General features: G+C 40.5%; 1 protein-coding gene across 1 annotated transcript in view; it reads left to right on the top strand.

The window, feature by feature from the left end:
- LOC138638067 (mucin-4-like) overlaps nt 1-17,588 on the top strand; it is a 497,598-nt gene that overhangs the window by 326,554 nt on the left and 153,456 nt on the right. Inside the window, exon 56 of the mRNA XM_069727050.1 lies at nt 10,289-10,408. Coding sequence (XP_069583151.1) covers nt 10,289-10,408 — 120 coding nt within the window. The remainder of the gene's footprint in view (nt 1-10,288; nt 10,409-17,588) is intronic.

Below are 17,588 nucleotides of genomic sequence, written 5' to 3'. Positions count from 1 at the left end.
TCCTTCATGACCGGAGGTATTTTCATTTTTGCGTTTTCATTTCTTGCTCCCCTTGCTCCCAGAGCCTTAACTTTTAATTTTCTGGCAATATGAACATGTCAGGGCGTGTTTTTTGCGCGATGAGTTGTAATTTTGAACGACACCATTCGTTTTAACTTATTGTGTACTGGAAAACAGGAAAAAAATTCAAAGTGCGGTGAAATTGCAAAAAAATGTGCAGTTCAACAATTGTTTTTTGTTTGGCTTTTTTACCATGTTCACTAAAAGCTAAAGCTGACCTGCAATTATAATTCTCCAGGTCATTGCAAGTTAATAGACACCAAACATGTATACGTTCTTTTTTATCTAAGTGGTGGAAAAAAAGCCAAAGTTTGTTAAAAAAAAAAAGCGTCATTTTCCAATACCCGTAGGGTCTCCATTTTTTGTGACCTTGGGTTGGATGAGGGCTTATTTTTTGAACACCTAACTGACTTTTTTAAACATACCATTTTGGTTCAGATACAATCTTTTGATTGCCCATTATTGCATTTTAATTCAATGTTGTGGCGACCAAAAAAACAATTCTGACATTTTGAATTTTTTTCTTGTTATGCCGTTTAGCGATTGGGGTAATTTTTTTTTATATTGATAGATCAGGCAATTCTGAATGCGGCGATACCAAATGTGTGTATGTTTGATTTTTTTTATTGTTTTATTTTGAATAAGGCAAAAGAGGGGTGATTTGAACTTTTATATTTTTTTAATTTTTTTATATTTAATTTTTTTTTTTTTACTTTTGACATGCTTCTATAGTCTCCTTTGGAGACCAGAAGCTGCCATAATCCGATCGGCTCTGCTACATACAGACGATGATCAGATCGCCTGTATGTAGCAGAATTGCTGACTTGCTGACGCTTATCCGGCTGGAAGCGCATTTTAAATGCCACTGTCAGAGTTTGACAATGGCATTTAATGGGTTAACAGCCACAGAAGGATCACAATTTCTCCCGCGGCTGTTAGCGACACATGTCCGCTATTCAAAACAGCGGTCATGTGCCAAAAAAGAAGTGGGCTCACCGCCGGAGCCGACATTAAAGGGAGGGTGTCCGATATTGGTGTATTATTACGCCCCTGATGTCAGAATGGGGTTATACTGGTTTGTGCAGGATTTTTATTCAGAGACAGTTGCCCAGTTCCATGAGAAGACAGAAACAGCTATTCTCTTGGCAGAGACTTGTGTTATTTTAAATGGACTCTCTTCTTCTGGTTTGAACTGAAATTTGGACAGAACCAGACAGAGCCCCAGGCCAGAGCTCAGTGCAACCAATTGGGAGGAATACCTGTCAGGAAGGGGTTGGCTCGGTGGCCATCTTGAGAGAGTTAGGTGAGAGCTGGAAAGAGGAGGACGTGTGACATCTCCATCAAGCACCATTCACAGAGTCAGGTGTTCCAAGGAGACAAAGATTGCCCTGGGTAGCAGACGATACCATCTGGTTCCAGGTTCACTCGCAGGGGAGAAGTTTGGAGTGACAACATCCACAAGAAATGTCAGCACCAAAATCCCCAGGATCCATCATCTCTGACACACGCGGAGGACCCTCCAGCAAGTTAGCACATTGTACCAGCTAGAGACTCAGCATCCTTTGGTCAAATAGCCATCATACAGGTGGGCTCATCTTCTCTACAAAGACACAATGACCAGATACAGGTAGGTAAGTCCTGAATTCAGGCCCACCGCGAGGATTATGATGGGAGCCTGCACACACATACAGTTAGTTTGGTGCTAAACACAGACAGGCAGATACGGACACTTGAATGCATCAATGCCCATCAGGCTAAACTTGCTCAACCACTATTAACTTACAGAGACTACAGGTTTAAAGGGGAAACTATCAAAATATACAGAGGTGTTCTAAGTAGCATTTCATTGCACTCACATGGTATTTAAAGTGAACCCGAAAGTGTATAATTCAATAACTGTTTTATACCTAGTGGGTTTAGAGTCATTTTGTTAAGTTTGTAAGCTGATGTGCTACCTCACCAATAGACTACCCCTGGCAGTCATTTGATTGTTCCAGTTATCCAGGTAAAAGTTCGGTAGCCGCACTACGTGGTGCACGACTAGGTAGATTTTATTGAATAGTCAACATTTCCGTGCCTACTGAGGGATGCAGCACAGTGGTGCTGGTCAGATCTGACTGGGTCTGTGTGAATTAACCTGCTATGTTTCATTGGTTGGTGAAAGCGCACAGAGTCTGAGTTTAACAGTAAAAGTTATTTTGACAAGTTAAAGATGATGGCAAACCGTAATGCGGTGCACTAATGCCCTCCAAGAGGCGGTGCAGGAGATCCAGAGACGTGGGTATGGACACCTTTTTTGGAGCTGGACCGGCTCCTGAGGGGCCAATTAATTGCTGCTGAATAAATTTAGGAATCCAGACTTTTAAAATATAGATGATGGTGGTTTATTCACAACGTGTTTCAAAGTGTTTATAACTTCTTCCTCAGGAAACAACCACATGTATACCCAGGTATACATGTGGTCGTCTCCTGAGGAAGAAGTTGTATGGACTTTGAAAGCATTGAGAATAAACCACCAAGTCCATACAACTTCTTCCTCAGGAAACGACCACATGTATACCTGGGTATACATGTGGTTGTCTCCTGAGGAAGAAGTTATAAACTCTTTGAAACGCGTTGTGAATAAACCACAATCATCTATGTTTTAAAAGTCTGGATTCCTAAATTTATTCAGCAGCGCAGATTATATCAACAAATTAGAAATATGGAAGCTGAGTTAGAAAGCAAGCAGGAACGCTATCTTGTCCACACTAGGTTGGAGTACACCATTATGCCTTTTAGAGTTGTTTTAGAGACATCTCGGGCACGGGGGGAGCTCGAAAATGGAAGAGTCATCAGACTGATGGCTGCTCATAACACTGAGATGGACGTGCAAGGGATAGTCTGGATACAGGTTTGACTGTTTGGGCAGGGCATTGACAAAAAAAGTGTTGTGCTGGTGGAAGTGAGAAAGTTGAGAAAGTAAAAAAGTTCAATGGAGTTCATAGCTGAACCCCTTTGAACTCACTTATGGCACCAGTAACTTTCTCACTGTGGGAGTTCAGCACTAGACACTGATGAGTGATTACGCTCCTGATGTGACCGCTCTCCAAATCATCTGAATTGTTGTGGGACAGTACAGTATAGATTAACAGCATACAGACAGGTGAGGAATAGGAGTGTTTATTATTTTATAGTAGACATGGGCATGGATGAATTAGGTATAAGGAGCATATTTTTGTTTCTTATTATTTTCTGTTTTTTACAGGTGACAAGTGCTTCAATGGAATTGGCGTAAGGTGAGTATAACTTTGTTATTTTTTAATAAGATTGTAAAAAAGGGTGTGCATTTTTATTTCAAATAAAGGACTTTATTCTGTGTGTTTTTTATTTACAATATGACTATGGGTTTAGTAATAGAAAGGTGTCTAAGGGTATGTGCACACAGTGCGGATTCTCTGCGGATCCGCAGTGGTTTTTGAGGTGCAGAAACGCTGCACATCCGAAATTGATTTACAGTACAATGTAAACCAATGAGAAAAACAAATGCTGTGCACACTTTGTGGAAAATCCGCTGCGGAAATGCTGCGGTTTAAAAGAAGTAGCATGTCATTTCTTTTTTGTGAATTTGCAGCGTTTTTGTACCCATTCCATTATAGGAAACCGCAGGGGTAAACAATGCAGCAAATCCGCAAGAAAATCGCAGCAAAAATGCACAAAAAATGCTGTGGAACCGCACAAAAAACGCGACAAATCCGCAGGTGCGTTTTCTGCCAGGAGAGGCAGAATCTGCACCAGAAATTCTTAAGCCTAATCCGCAACGTGTGCACATAGCCTTATAGACATCTCTCTATTACTAATCTGAGGGCTTTATGTCACCTGACAACATAAAGGTGACATCAACTCCACAAATATTAACCCCACTCGCCGCCACCAAGTGGGAAGAGCTGGGTAAAGCACCATCTAATAGAAGCGCTTTTTCTAGGGTGGCTTTGGGTTGCTATTTTTAGGCTGGGGGGCAATATCCCTTATCTCTTACCAGCTTGAGAATTCCAGCCCCAAGCTGGCTGCTTTAGCGTGGCTGGTTGTCAAAAATGGGGAGACTGCTTTTTTTAATTACTTATTTAAATAATTAAATAAAAATGGCATGGGGACCCCTTTATTCTTGATAACCAGCCATGATAAAGATGACAGCTGAGGGTTGAAGCTTGCAGTTGTCAGTTTTGCCATGCTGGTTTTCAAAAATAGAACAGACCCCACATCATTTTTTTTAAATGTATTTATTTATAGCTTAGGCGCCAGCTGATGGATACTCCCATCAGCAGTGCCCGCATTTGCTGTTAGTATCAGCAGCAGGCATAAGCTGATGGGAGTAGTAATAACATCAAGCAACGCCTCTGTGACTGGAAGTAAACTTTTTACCGCTGGTCATAGCAGCTAGCACTCTGACCGTCGGTAAGATTATCAGAGTCACCAGTTTTTCTCACACTGTCATGCAGATGACAGCCTGGTAAACACCAGATGTTCAGGGTGCAGCATCCAAACAGCAACATAACTTCCTGGAGAAGTCTGTGTTCTGAATCTGTTCCCGAACAGTAGGTATACAGTATGAACCCAGAACTTTACTGTTCATGTTCGCCCATCATTACTTGCCTTGAATCCAAGGAATATTGATTTACACCAGTGCAGTCAAACGATCTTTAAGGTATGAGCAGACCCTGAAAGCTTAGTCCAAAGTTTGGATCGAGTATCAAAACTCAAAACTGAACCCGAGCCCCATTTAAATTCAATGGGGATCCAAACTTCGCAGCTGGAAAATCTCTCTCTCTCCTCTCTCCACTCCAAACTCCACGAACTGTAAAATGGACTTCCAGGAGAAGTCCGTGTTCAAAATACATAGCCGTTCACTAGGTGTACGGTATGAACCTAGAACTTTATAGCCTGGGTTCCCTCATCTCTATTCAGGTCCCTTCATCCATAAAACAGTAACAATCATAACCTCAAACCTACTAAACAAATATAAGGGAGGATACAGTATTCAGAAGTGTAAATGGGCGTGAATGACACACATCTGATTATGCTCCCAAAGCAAGTTTTGTAGAAACATGTACAGTATATATTTCTGCCTTATAAGTTTGTGCCATGTTGACGTTCAACTTTTAAACCATCATTACTCCAGTGCGGCACAGTGACTACAGTACTGATCATTTGTCATTAGATATGTAATAAAAATTCACATTCAGTGACTTATTCTACTCTGATAGGATTAATTGTATGTATTTCATGTCTGTCTTGCCAAGATATTCATGAGTACTTATCCCAGCCATGACTTGTCACTGCAGAAATATCTTTGGTTTCTTGCTTTTCCAGCAATTCCACACACTACACCCTTAAAAATAGAAATTATATATACAAATTGACTTTTTTATGTCTCTAAAATAAAAAAGACGTGCCATTCAGAATTCTTCATATGAAAAAATTCCCTTGAATATACTGTATATGTAACCAATGTGCCCCCTGAATATAAATGTAAATGCAAATGTTCCTCCTGAATATATATATATATATATATATATATATATATATATATATATATATATATATATATATATATATATATGTACAGTTAGGGCCAGAAATATTTGGACAGTGACACAAGTTTTGTTATTTTAGCTGTTTACAAAAACATGTTCAGAAATACAATTATATATATAATATGGGCTGAAAGTGCACACTCCCAGCTGCAATATGATAGTTTCCACATCCAAATCGGAGAAAGGGTTTAGGAATCATAGCTCTGTAATGCATAGCGTCCTCTTTTTCAAGGGACCAAAAGTAATTGGACAATGGACTCTAAGGGCTGCAATTAACTCTGAAGGCGTCTCCCTCGTTAACCTGTAATCAATGAAGTAGTTAAAAGGTCAGGGGTGGATTCCAGGTGTGTGGTTTTGCATTTGGAAGCTGTTGCTGTGAGCAGACAACATGCGGTCAAAGGAACTCTCAATTGAGGTGAAGCAGAACATCCTGAGGCTGAAAAAAAAGAAAAAATCCATCAGAGAGATAGCAGACATGCTTGGAGTAGCAAAATCAACAGTTGGGTACATTCTGAGAAAAAAGGAATTGACTGGTGAGCTTGGGAACTCAAAAAGGCCTGGGCGTCCACGGATGACAACAGTGGTGGATGATCGCCGCATACTTAATTTGGTGAAGAAGAACCCGTTCACAACATCAACTGAAGTCCAGAACACTCTCAGTGAAGTAGGTGTATCTGTCTCTAAGTCAACAGTAAAGAGAAGACTCCATGACAGTAAATACAAAGGGTTCACATCTAGATGCAAACCATTCATCAATATCAAAAATAGACAGGCCAGAGTTAAATTTGCAGAAAAACACCTCAAGAAGCCAGCTCAGTTCTGGAAAAGTATTCTATGGACAGATGAGACAAAGATCAACCTGTACCAGAATGATGGGAAGAAAAAAGTTTGGAGAAGAAAGGGAACGGCACATGATCCAAGGCACACCACATCCTCTGTAAAACATGGTGGAGGCAACGTGATGGCATGGGCATGCATGGCTTTCAATGGCACTGGGTCACTTGTGTTTATTGATGACATAAGAGCAGACAAGAGTAGCCGGATGAATTCTGAAGTGTACCGGGATATACTTTCAGCCCAGATTCAGCCAAATGCTGCAAAGTTGATTGGACGGCGCTTCATAGTACAGATGGACAATGACCCCAAGCATACAGCCAAAGCTACCCAGGAGTTCATGAGTGCCAAAAAGTGGAACATTCTGCAATGGCCAAGTCAATCTCCAGATCTAAACCCAATTGAGCATGCATTTCACTTGCTCAAATCCAGACTTAAGACGGAAAGACCCACAAACAAGCAAGACCTGAAGGCTGCGGCTGTAAAGGCCTGGCAAAGCATTAAGAAGGAGGAAACCCAGCGTTTGGTGATGTCCATGGGTTCCAGACTTAAGGCAGTGATTGCCTCCAAAGGATTTGCAACAAAATATTGAAAATAAAATTTTGTTTGGGTTATGTTTATTTGTCCAATTACTTTTGACCTCCTAAAATGTGGAGTGTTTGTAAAGAAATGTGTACAATTCCTACATTTTCTATCAGATATTTTTGTTCAACCCTTCAAATTAAACGTTACAATCTGCACTTGAATTCTGTTGTAGAGGTTTCATTTCAAATCCAATGTGGTGGCATGCAGAGCCCAACTCGCGAAAATTGTGTCACTGTCCAAATATTTCTGGCCCTAACTGTATACTTATGTATAAAGCCACCACTGTACCCCTTGTATATATATTGTCCATATATTAAAAAAAAAACATTCACCTCCCATCAGACAATACTTTGTCGTGCTTTTTCTCTCCACTTTCGTGATGAATGATGCTTACTGACAATTTAATTACATCGTCTTGCCACTGTCATCATAGAGAAGCCGCTAAGCTGCAATACATGAAGATAATCATAGATTCTTGCAGCACCACTACTATGCTCACATCTTAAGAACACAGGTATAAGTGAGTATATCCGCAAGACTTCAGAAAGCCAATATAAACTCTGTGCTTTTCTGCTGAGAAAAAGAAATGGCACGAGCTGTGCAGAAAAGTTGAGACCTGTTTAACTTCTACTATAGATCATCACTAGTGTTGAGCGATACCGTGCGATATTTGAAAGTATCAGTATCGGATGGTATCGGCCGATATCCGAAAAATATCGGATATTGCCGAAACCGAAATCCGATACCAATACAAGTCAATGGGACACAAATATCGGAAGGTATCCTGTAATGGATCCCAGGGTCTGAAGGAGAGGAAACTCTCCTTCAGGCCCTGGGATCCATATTCATGTTTAAAATAAAGAATAAAAATAAAAAATATTGATATACTCACCCTCTGACGCGCCCTGGTTGTCATCGCTGCAACCGCCATGCTTTCCTTCCTGAGAATGAGCGCGTTAATGACCTTCGATGACGTCGCGGCTTGTGATTGGTCGCGGTAGCGTCATGTGACCGATCACACGACCAATCACAAGCCGCCACGTCATCGAAGGTCCTTAACGCGCTCATTCTTAAAAATGAGCGCGTTAATAACCTTCGATGATGTCGCGGCTTGTTATTGGTCGCGGTAGCGTCATGTGACCGCTCACGTGACCAATCACAAGCCGCCACATCATCGAAGGTCCTTAACGTGCTCATTCTCAGGAAGGAAAGCATGGCGGTTGCAGCGGTGACAACCAGGGCGCGTCAGAGGGTAAGTATATCAATATTTTTTATTTTTATTCTTTATTTTACACATAAATCTTAATCCCGATACCGATTCCTGATATCACAAAAATATTGGAACTCGATATCGGAATTCCGATACAGCAAATATCGGCCGATACCCGATACTTGTGGTATCGGAATGCTCAACACTAATCACTAATTTTTTTACAGTGACTAATCAGGACGCCACATTCTGTATATTAATGATGAATGAGGTTGTTATATATATTATGTACTATTGACCTATTTCACCTGACCTCAACTGGAATACTGTGCCCAGTTCTGGGCCACCATGTTTTAAAAAAACATGAACAAACTGGAGCACGTTCAGAGAAGAGCAACTAGAATTGTGAACAGTCTGCAGAAGACTTGGGAAAATTTAGTTTGCAAAGGAGAAGACTAAGAAGAGACTTAATAGCTATCTACAGATACCTCAAGGGCTGTTACACTGTAGAGGGATCAGCTTTATTCTCATTTTCACAATGAAAGATTAAAAGCGAGCGGCGTAGCTAGAGTTTTGGTTCAGGGAGGACTAAACTTCTGAGTGGGCCCCTAACCGGGTAATCTTGATTACTACTGGGTGACGCTCCCTAATCGTGAATGTAGGAGAACCTCAGCAGATGATTGCTCTGTTGCCGAAAATAATATCTATATAATATCTATATAAAGACTAACATTGATATTACCACCATATTGTCAGTGGTAGATACCAGTCCCATGGAAGAGATTACTGCACAGTTATAGACGGTGACTTACAGCTGACATTCTTTCTGATGGCATCATTCACTTTTCAAGTCTTTTCCATCTGGCCCTGACCGACATGGCAACGTCTTCCAGCCAGTACTCGGCTGCCGAGATTAGTACTGTACTAAACGGGCCTATTCCCAACCACCAAACTGTTTAATGTTTCGAGCACAGTATGATGGCCCCTATATAGCCTCCATATAGTATAATGCATTAGATAGTCATCAATATAGTATAATACACTCCCCATAGGCCTTGTGAGGCAGTGACCGCTGTTATATGCGAGGGTCACTATTTGTCCCCTAGGATGTGCAAAGAAGCATAGGGATGCCGTGGGAGTGCATTACAGTCACAGGCATAGCTGTGATTGCAAGGCAGAATAGAAGTAAGTGTTGATCTTAAGCAAACTATTTGTCCGAGCCAGATTTAAGAAAACCTGCTATGGGCTTTAATTTTTTAAATGGACTATTGGATGGTAGTGGGGTGATCTATTTCCTCCCCCAGTCCCAGGTTTTCCATGTGGCCTACAGCCACAGGTTCTTGTGTAGAAACCCATGCAGCAGGGGGTTGCGTGTGTCAGTTTTGGTCTTGCAAGTAGGCAGAGCAGAAGCCTTTGCAGAGCTAAACTTGTGTGAGGTAACACAGGGCCAAGCAGAGCCAAATGTCCTGGCACCCTTAGCATACATGGTGGTGCAGTTGATTAATGAGTGGAACAGGCAGCCAAAGTTCTCCTTCCATGGAAGTCTTCAAACAGAAGCTGGACAGACATCTGTCTGAGATGGTTCAGTGAACCCTGCGCTGCATTGAGCAGGGGGTTGGACACGATGACCCTGGAGGTCCCTTTCAACTCTACCATTTTATGATTCTTTGATTCTATTTAGTACCATCCATTGATGCTCTATTTTATATGTTATATAGCAACATCAATTCCACAGGGCTTTACATACACTACATTATAGGCACTGTCCCTGTTGTGGCTCATAATCTAGATTCACTCTCAATATATCTTTGGTTTGTGGGAGGAAACCGGAGTACCTGGACAAAATCTATGGAAACACAGAACATACAAACTTCTAGGTGGGATTTGAACCCCGGACTCCAGAGCTGCAGTACCAACAACTGAGCCACCGTCATGCCCATATGTTCTTTTCACAAAATCTTATCAAATAAAAATGTGGAAAAGATAAAACATCAATAATAATTTGTTATTTCTGTGTTTTGATCAGGTAACGGGTCATATTGTGCTGATATTGATGAATGTGGAGGAAAGAACAACTGTTCAGCTGCCGCCACCTGTAAGAACACAGTGGGAAGTTACTTCTGTACATGTAATCCTGGATACACAGGTAAGTGCAATACATCAGCAATATGAGACAGTAATGAATACGATCCTTTATAGAGGTTATCATAGCTAAACTGCTTCACACAGGCAGAAATTATGTGGAAATAATGCAATCATATATTTATTTATTCACCCTCCATTCCATCACTATGTCCTAATGCTCCCCGCTGGAGACTACAAATGAGTGAACTTGTTTGGAAAAAGTTTGCCAATCTCATGTTTGGCATGAACCTTGCACATTTGGATTTGTGTTCAGATTCCTGAGCATTTTCCTCAAAATCTGCAAAATTCGACCAAAGGATCATATAAACGAAAGTGCCAAAGAAAGACCAATAAAATTAAATATTTTTTTTTTAAATTTTAGAAAAATAGCTCCCCATAGAAATATCAATAGCACAATAGCACCTCTAAGATTATATACAGTATTATAATATTTGTCAAAAAATATATATATGCATATATAAATATTATCTTAATAATAAGTGATAGACAAAAAATGGTGCAAGTAATATATATAAAAACAAATACTGAAACAGGCTAAAAGAATATTGACAAAATATAAGTATAGTGTTAAAGTGCACTCATAAAACTAAAAACTATGTATAAATGGGCATATAAATATATTCAAGTAGACAAAATAAGTAGAAAAAGTGAAAAGTGCTAAAGTGGAATGAGATATACATATAAGCACAGTGTACAGATGAAAATACTAAAGTGCAATGCAAAAAATAAAAGCATAAGGTGCTAATGAGAGGAGATGAAGTATATGCTGCGAGAGCCAAAAATTAATCATCAAAGGGGCATTTAATACCTGTGAGGAGCGTGCTGCAATGTCCCCTACATACATTTCGGCACTTCTGGCCTTCTTTCGGAGGGCTTGATAAGTGGTAAACAGGAAATGAGGTTTATTTAGGGCTATAAACCAATCAAAAAGGTTGTCATGGTGGCATATACGCGGATGTTGAATGGCATATGCGCGAATGACTCATCCCCCCGGTTACATCCACCAGAGACGTCACGATGATGCCGCGAGCACATGACCGTAAAACTACGCCCACATGTGTCACATTAGCGTGAGCCAGGACAGAGCGCACTGAGACATCGGGGAGATGTCACAGAAAATGCTAGCAGAGGGGGCGAACATACATGCCCACCATCCGTATACAGAGGTAACCAGTACAATTAGAAAGCCCACCCTCTGGAATGGAGGAAAAATCTTGCTAAAATGGATGTTATAAGTAGAAAAATGTGTGCAAATGATAGAATGTAATTGTTGCAGGTTGGACACTGGTATCACATTAAAAATAGATTAAAGAAAGGACTTATTGATAGAGAAAACATATATATAGAAAATAAAATTAAGGACATATATCAATGTGAAATGAAAGAAAAAAATAAGAAAATAAATAGAAGAAAATAAAAATAAGAATATAAACATAAAAATTAAAAAAAACAAATTGTGTAAAGGGTACAGTGATCCAAAACATAAAACAAAACATATATACACCATACATGTGACAGTTAAATAAATAATAAATAATTGTGCAAAAAAGAAATATATATATTTTATATACATATGATACCGAAATAAGTGAGTTATAGTGATACACACATGATTAAATACAATCAAGAAAATTACTATTTTTATGCTAAAAAATTAATATTACATTTTTAAAGTATTAAAATATTGTCCAAAAAATTAGTGGTCCCCTAAAAAATATGAAAACATGACAAAAAATATATAAAGTATATATAATGTCAATGTCCATAAATACTGAATTACATATATCCAATTGGTAACAGAAGGTAAATTCATAAGATAAATTGAGTAGAAAAATAAAAATAAAAAATATATTTTTTAAAGAAATAGTAATATTAAAGTCCATAAATACAGAATTTCGTAAATCCAATTTCATAAATCCAACTGACAACAGCAGGTAGGTTCATAATATGAATCCAGAAGTAAATGACGATTGAGTCTGAAAAACTAGAAAAATATAAAACACATATTAGTACCATAATATGTAAAAATTAAGCAACATTTAATAGTTAAAATAAAACAATAATATGCAAAATAAAATACAATGCCCGAAAAAGATTAAGAGGTAATTACTAAGATGATCAGAGAAATGATGAATAATTAAGAGCTTTGTTGAGACCCAGAGGTAACATACGCAAAGTCCAAATCCACCTAGCTTCTTTTTGTGCAAGGAGCCGACTGACATTACCCCCACGTAAATCAGTAACGATGCAATCAATACCAATGACTCTTAAGCCAGATGGATCACAATTGTGAAACCTTTAAAAATGTCTCAGAATAGGTTTTAGTTGTTCAATAGTCGTTTCTTTCTCAGCGGCAATTTTGCCTTACATGTTCCCGAACCCGCAATTTAAAAGGTGTTGTAAGTCCAATATAAGTTTTTGAGCAAGGGCAAGTGGCATGATAAATCACTGCCTTCATAGTGCAAGTGATTGTTTGAGTGATTTTAAATACTTTATTGTCAGATGCCCAAAAAGTAGTGGCATGCTCAACATTTGAACATACAATGCAATTGCCACAAGGGGAACAACCCCACCGTGAGATGGGTTTAGGAATAATAGTGGGAAACAAAGTAGATATTGGGTAATTATTCTTACCTTATTATCTACATTGCGTTTTTCCATTGGAAAAATAAGGCTTTGTCGATCCTTACCTTGGGCCGGGCTATAAGCTTTCTTAATGCATCTGTGGTTATAGCCACGTTCCAAAAATCTTTGCTTCATCTCATTTGCACGAATTTTAAAATCATCTACAGAGGAGCAAATCCGACAAAGTCTTAGAAATTGCCCAGTAATAATTGCTTTGATCACATGTCTAGGATGAGCAGACAAAGCATGAAAGAGGGAATTTACTGCAGTTTCCTTGCGAAAAATGGCAGACTGTAGAATACCAAAGTTATCCAATTTAATGGTGACATCTAAAATATCAATGATAAGTCAATTTGATATTGAGTTGGTTAGAATTTAAAGGGAAACTGTCACCCCCAAAATTGAAGATGAGCTAAGCCCACCAGCATCAGGGGCTTATCTACAGCATTATGGAATGCTGTAGATAAGCCCCCGATGTATCCTGAAAGATGAGAAAAAGAGGTTAGATTATACTCACCTGGGTGGGCGGTCCAATCCGATGGTCATTGCTGTCCGGTCTGGGGCCTCCTATCTTCATAGGATGACGTCCTCTTCTTGTCTTCATGCTGTGGCTCTGGCGCAGGCGTACTTTGTCTGCCCTGTTGAGGGTAGAGCAAAGTACTGCAGTGCACAGGTGCCGGGCCTCTCTGACCTTTCCCAGCGCCTGCGCACTGCAGTACTTTGCTCTGCCCTCAACAGGGCAGATAAAGTATGCCTGCGCCGGAGCTGCAGCATGAATACAAGAAGAGGACATCATCGTAAGAAGATGGGAGGCCCCGGACCGGACCGCGACGCCCATCGGACCGGACCGCAGCGGGAACGCCCCTGGGTGAGTATAATTTAACCTCTTTTTCTCATCTTTCAGGATACATTGGCGCTTATCTACAGCATTCCAGAATGCTGTAGATAAGCCCCTGATGCTGGTGGGCTTAGCTCATCTTCGATTTTGGGGGTGACAGGTTCCCTTTAAAAAACACAATAAAATTATGTAGTTCAACAGAATTGCCCAGCCAAATGAAGAAAATATCGTCCATATAGCGGGTCCAAAAAACAACCTAATCCATGGCATCTGATAAAAAAAAGTTCCCTCTCCCACTGTCCCAGGAACAGATTAGCGTAGGACGGCACACAGGCCGCACCCATGGCTGTTCCGTGGAGCTGTAGGAAGAAGGAATAGTTAAAAGTAAAAAAAATTGAGTTAAACCAAATTTTTTTTAAATCAAATATTTTTTATTGAAGAAATGAGAAAGGAGAAAGGATAACATTACATACATAAGCATGCATTAGAATAAAATTATAATGCTTTCCCCATTTTTTAATAAATGTAAATACACAAAACACATCCCTCCCTCCTCCCATAACAAGAAAACCTCCCCCAACCTCCCCCCACACTTCTATAATCCTTATCCATGTGTTGCAATGTTGTACACTCTTTTATAACCCTAATATCCTATTTTCACAAGTTCTGTGGAAGCCAATCCGGGAAAGTCCAACCAACCCCCCCAGATATTCTTGTAGTGGTTCATCTTGCCTTTTTTCATGTATATCCTTCACTCCATAAGGATTACAAAATTAACTCTATTTACAAATTCCTTCCTAGTAGGAGGATTTTCATCTAACCAGTGCAATGTGATAGTCTTCCTTGCAACATAAAGCATTCTGGCTATTGCTAGCATACCCCATTCATCTGACGCCACCTCCTCTACATGTCCTAAAATACATGTCAATGGATCTCGAGTAATAGTTGCTTCCGTCACACTTTCCACTAAATTTAGGACCACAATCCAAAATTCCTGTAATCTTGGACAAGACCATAACATATAAAGAATGTCAGCTTCATCCATCGTGCATCTCGGGCATCCAGAGTCTCCCTTAGTCCAGCCTTTTTCATCCACGCAGGTGTCCTGTATATCCTATGTATAGTGAATAACTGCAACACCCTCCCAGATTCACTTATAGATATTCTAGGGACATATTGTAAAATCGACTCCCACTGATCATCCGATATGTCTCCCAAATCCCTTGTCCATTTGGATCCAGCCATCAATGGGTGTCTATCCAAAAACGTATCCAGCAATCCCTTGTAAATTAGCGATATAAGACCCCTAGTACCCATCTGGGGACCAAGTATATTCAACATACTGTCACTCTGTATCACTATCGGTGACCTTCTCCATTGTCTAGAGAATGCGTGTCGCAACTGCAGATACTGGTAAAACATGGTATACTCCAAAGGGAACTCTTTCCTAAGTGTTTAAAATGTTTTAAATGACTCACCATCTAGCCGCTGCGACACATACCATATACCTATTCTTCTCCACTGTCCAAAATTCCGTAGACTTAGCAGTTCAGTTAGTCGAGGGTCAAACCAAATGGCTGTATATCTCATGTATTCCCCTACACCCCTCCATAGCTTTATTTTTTTCCACAGTTTTTCAAGCAGCGCCAAAGTTGGAAACCTTTTAGGATTCAGACGAAGTTTACCCGCCTCCAGAGCAGCTAGCAACGGGCCACCACAATGAGAAATAACCTTCCCCAGTGAGCTTATAAGATCATGATCCCTCCATGCTATCAAATGCTGGCATTGGGACCCAATATAATACAGCCATAGGTTGGGAATCGCCAAACCTCCATCATCTTTTGGATATTGCAACAGCTCTAACTTAATACGTCCTCGACCTCCTTTCCATATCACATCACGGAAAATTACGTTAATTTTATAAAATCTATTTTGAGGCAGCCAAACAGGTGCATTGTGTAGCATATTAAAAAGCTGAGGCATAAGTATGATCTTTATTAAGTTAGCATGCCCAGCCATTGTTAAATTTAATTTTTTCCATGCCGTAATCTTCTGTTTAAATTTACCTAGCAGTGGGTTCAAATTAGGTCTTTTCATAATCTTCAATATTATTTGACACCCTAATGCCCAAGTAACTGAATTCTGTAACCACTTGAACTTGAACAACAAGAGTCCCACCATCCAATGGCAACAAAATGAACGTATCACAGTTAATGCAGATCCCAGATATACCGACATATTCGTCTAGAACCTTCCCCAGGTAACCCTCCGCATCTCCCAAAAATAGCAACATGTCATCAGCATAGAGTGCCATTTTTTCCTCATGTATCCTGTCATGATCCCAATGGCAGGGGATCACAAAAATGACAAGCACAGATACAAACAAGCTCTAGGGCGATGGAACCTGAGCTGACCGTGACCCTAAACCTAACACACAAATAAAAGTAGCCGGGGAACGTGCCTACGATGATCCTAGACGTCTCGCTCCAGCCGAAGATCTAACTTCCCCTATCAGAAGAAACACAGACCTCTCTTGCCTCCAGAGAAATACCCCACAGCAAATAGCAGCCCCCCACATATAATGACGGTGAAATGAGAGGAAAGCACATACGTAGTATGAAAACAGTTTCAGCAAAATGAGGCCCGCTAAAGCTAGATAGCAGAGGATACAAAAGTGAACTGCGCGGTCAGCGAAAAACCCTTCAAAAAACCATCCTGAAATTACTTGAACTCATGTGCCAACTCATGGTACATGAAAAGCAATTTCAGCCCACTAGAGCAACCAGCAGCAGAGAATCACATATCTGCAGGCTGGACTAAAACCCAAATTAAGCAAAACACAAAACAGGAAAATCCAAACTTAGCTTGTCCAGAAGGTTCTAGGAGCAGGGAGCAGAGGTAACAAGACACACTGGATACATTGATAACCGGCGAGGAAATGCCAGCAAAGCCAGGTTAAATAGGAAACTCCCATATGCTGATGGAACAGGTGGAACCCAGAAACCCAGGAAAGACAAGTCACCCAGTACCATCAGTAACCACCAGAGGGAGCCCAAAAACAGAACTCACAACAGTACCCCCCCCTTGAGGAGGGGTCACCGAACCCTCACGAGAACCACCAGGGCGACCAGGATGAGCCCTATGAAAAGCGCGAACCAAATCATCAGCATGAACATCCGAGGCAACCACCCAAGAATTATCCTCCTGACCATAACCCTTCCACTTGACCAAATACTGGAGTTTCCGTCTGGAAACACGAGAATCCAAGATCTTCTCCACAACATACTCCAATTCTCCCTCCACCAGCACTGGAGCAGGAGGCTCAAGCGAAGGAACAACAGGTACCTCATACTTCCGCAACAACGACCGATGGAACACATTATGAATAGCAAACGATGCCGGGAGATCCAAACGAAACGACACAGGGTTAAGAATTTCCAAGATCCTATAGGGACCGATGAACCGAGGCTTGAACTTAGGAGAAGAGACATTCATAGGAACAAAACGAGAAGACAACCACACCAAGTCACCAACAAGAAGTCGAGGACCCACGCGGCGACGGCGATTAGCAAACTGCTGAGCCTTCTCCTGGGACAACTTCAAATTGTCCACCACATGACTCCAAATCCGATGCAACCTATCCACCACCATGTCCACTCCAGGACAATCAGAAGGTTCCACCTGACCAGAGGAAAAACGAGGATGAAACCCCGAATTA

This window comes from Ranitomeya imitator, chromosome 5, assembly GCF_032444005.1.
Source record: "Ranitomeya imitator isolate aRanImi1 chromosome 5, aRanImi1.pri, whole genome shotgun sequence".
In the NCBI taxonomy this organism is placed as follows: Eukaryota; Metazoa; Chordata; class Amphibia; order Anura; family Dendrobatidae; genus Ranitomeya; species Ranitomeya imitator.
This window is presented reverse-complemented; position numbering and strand designations above follow the sequence as displayed.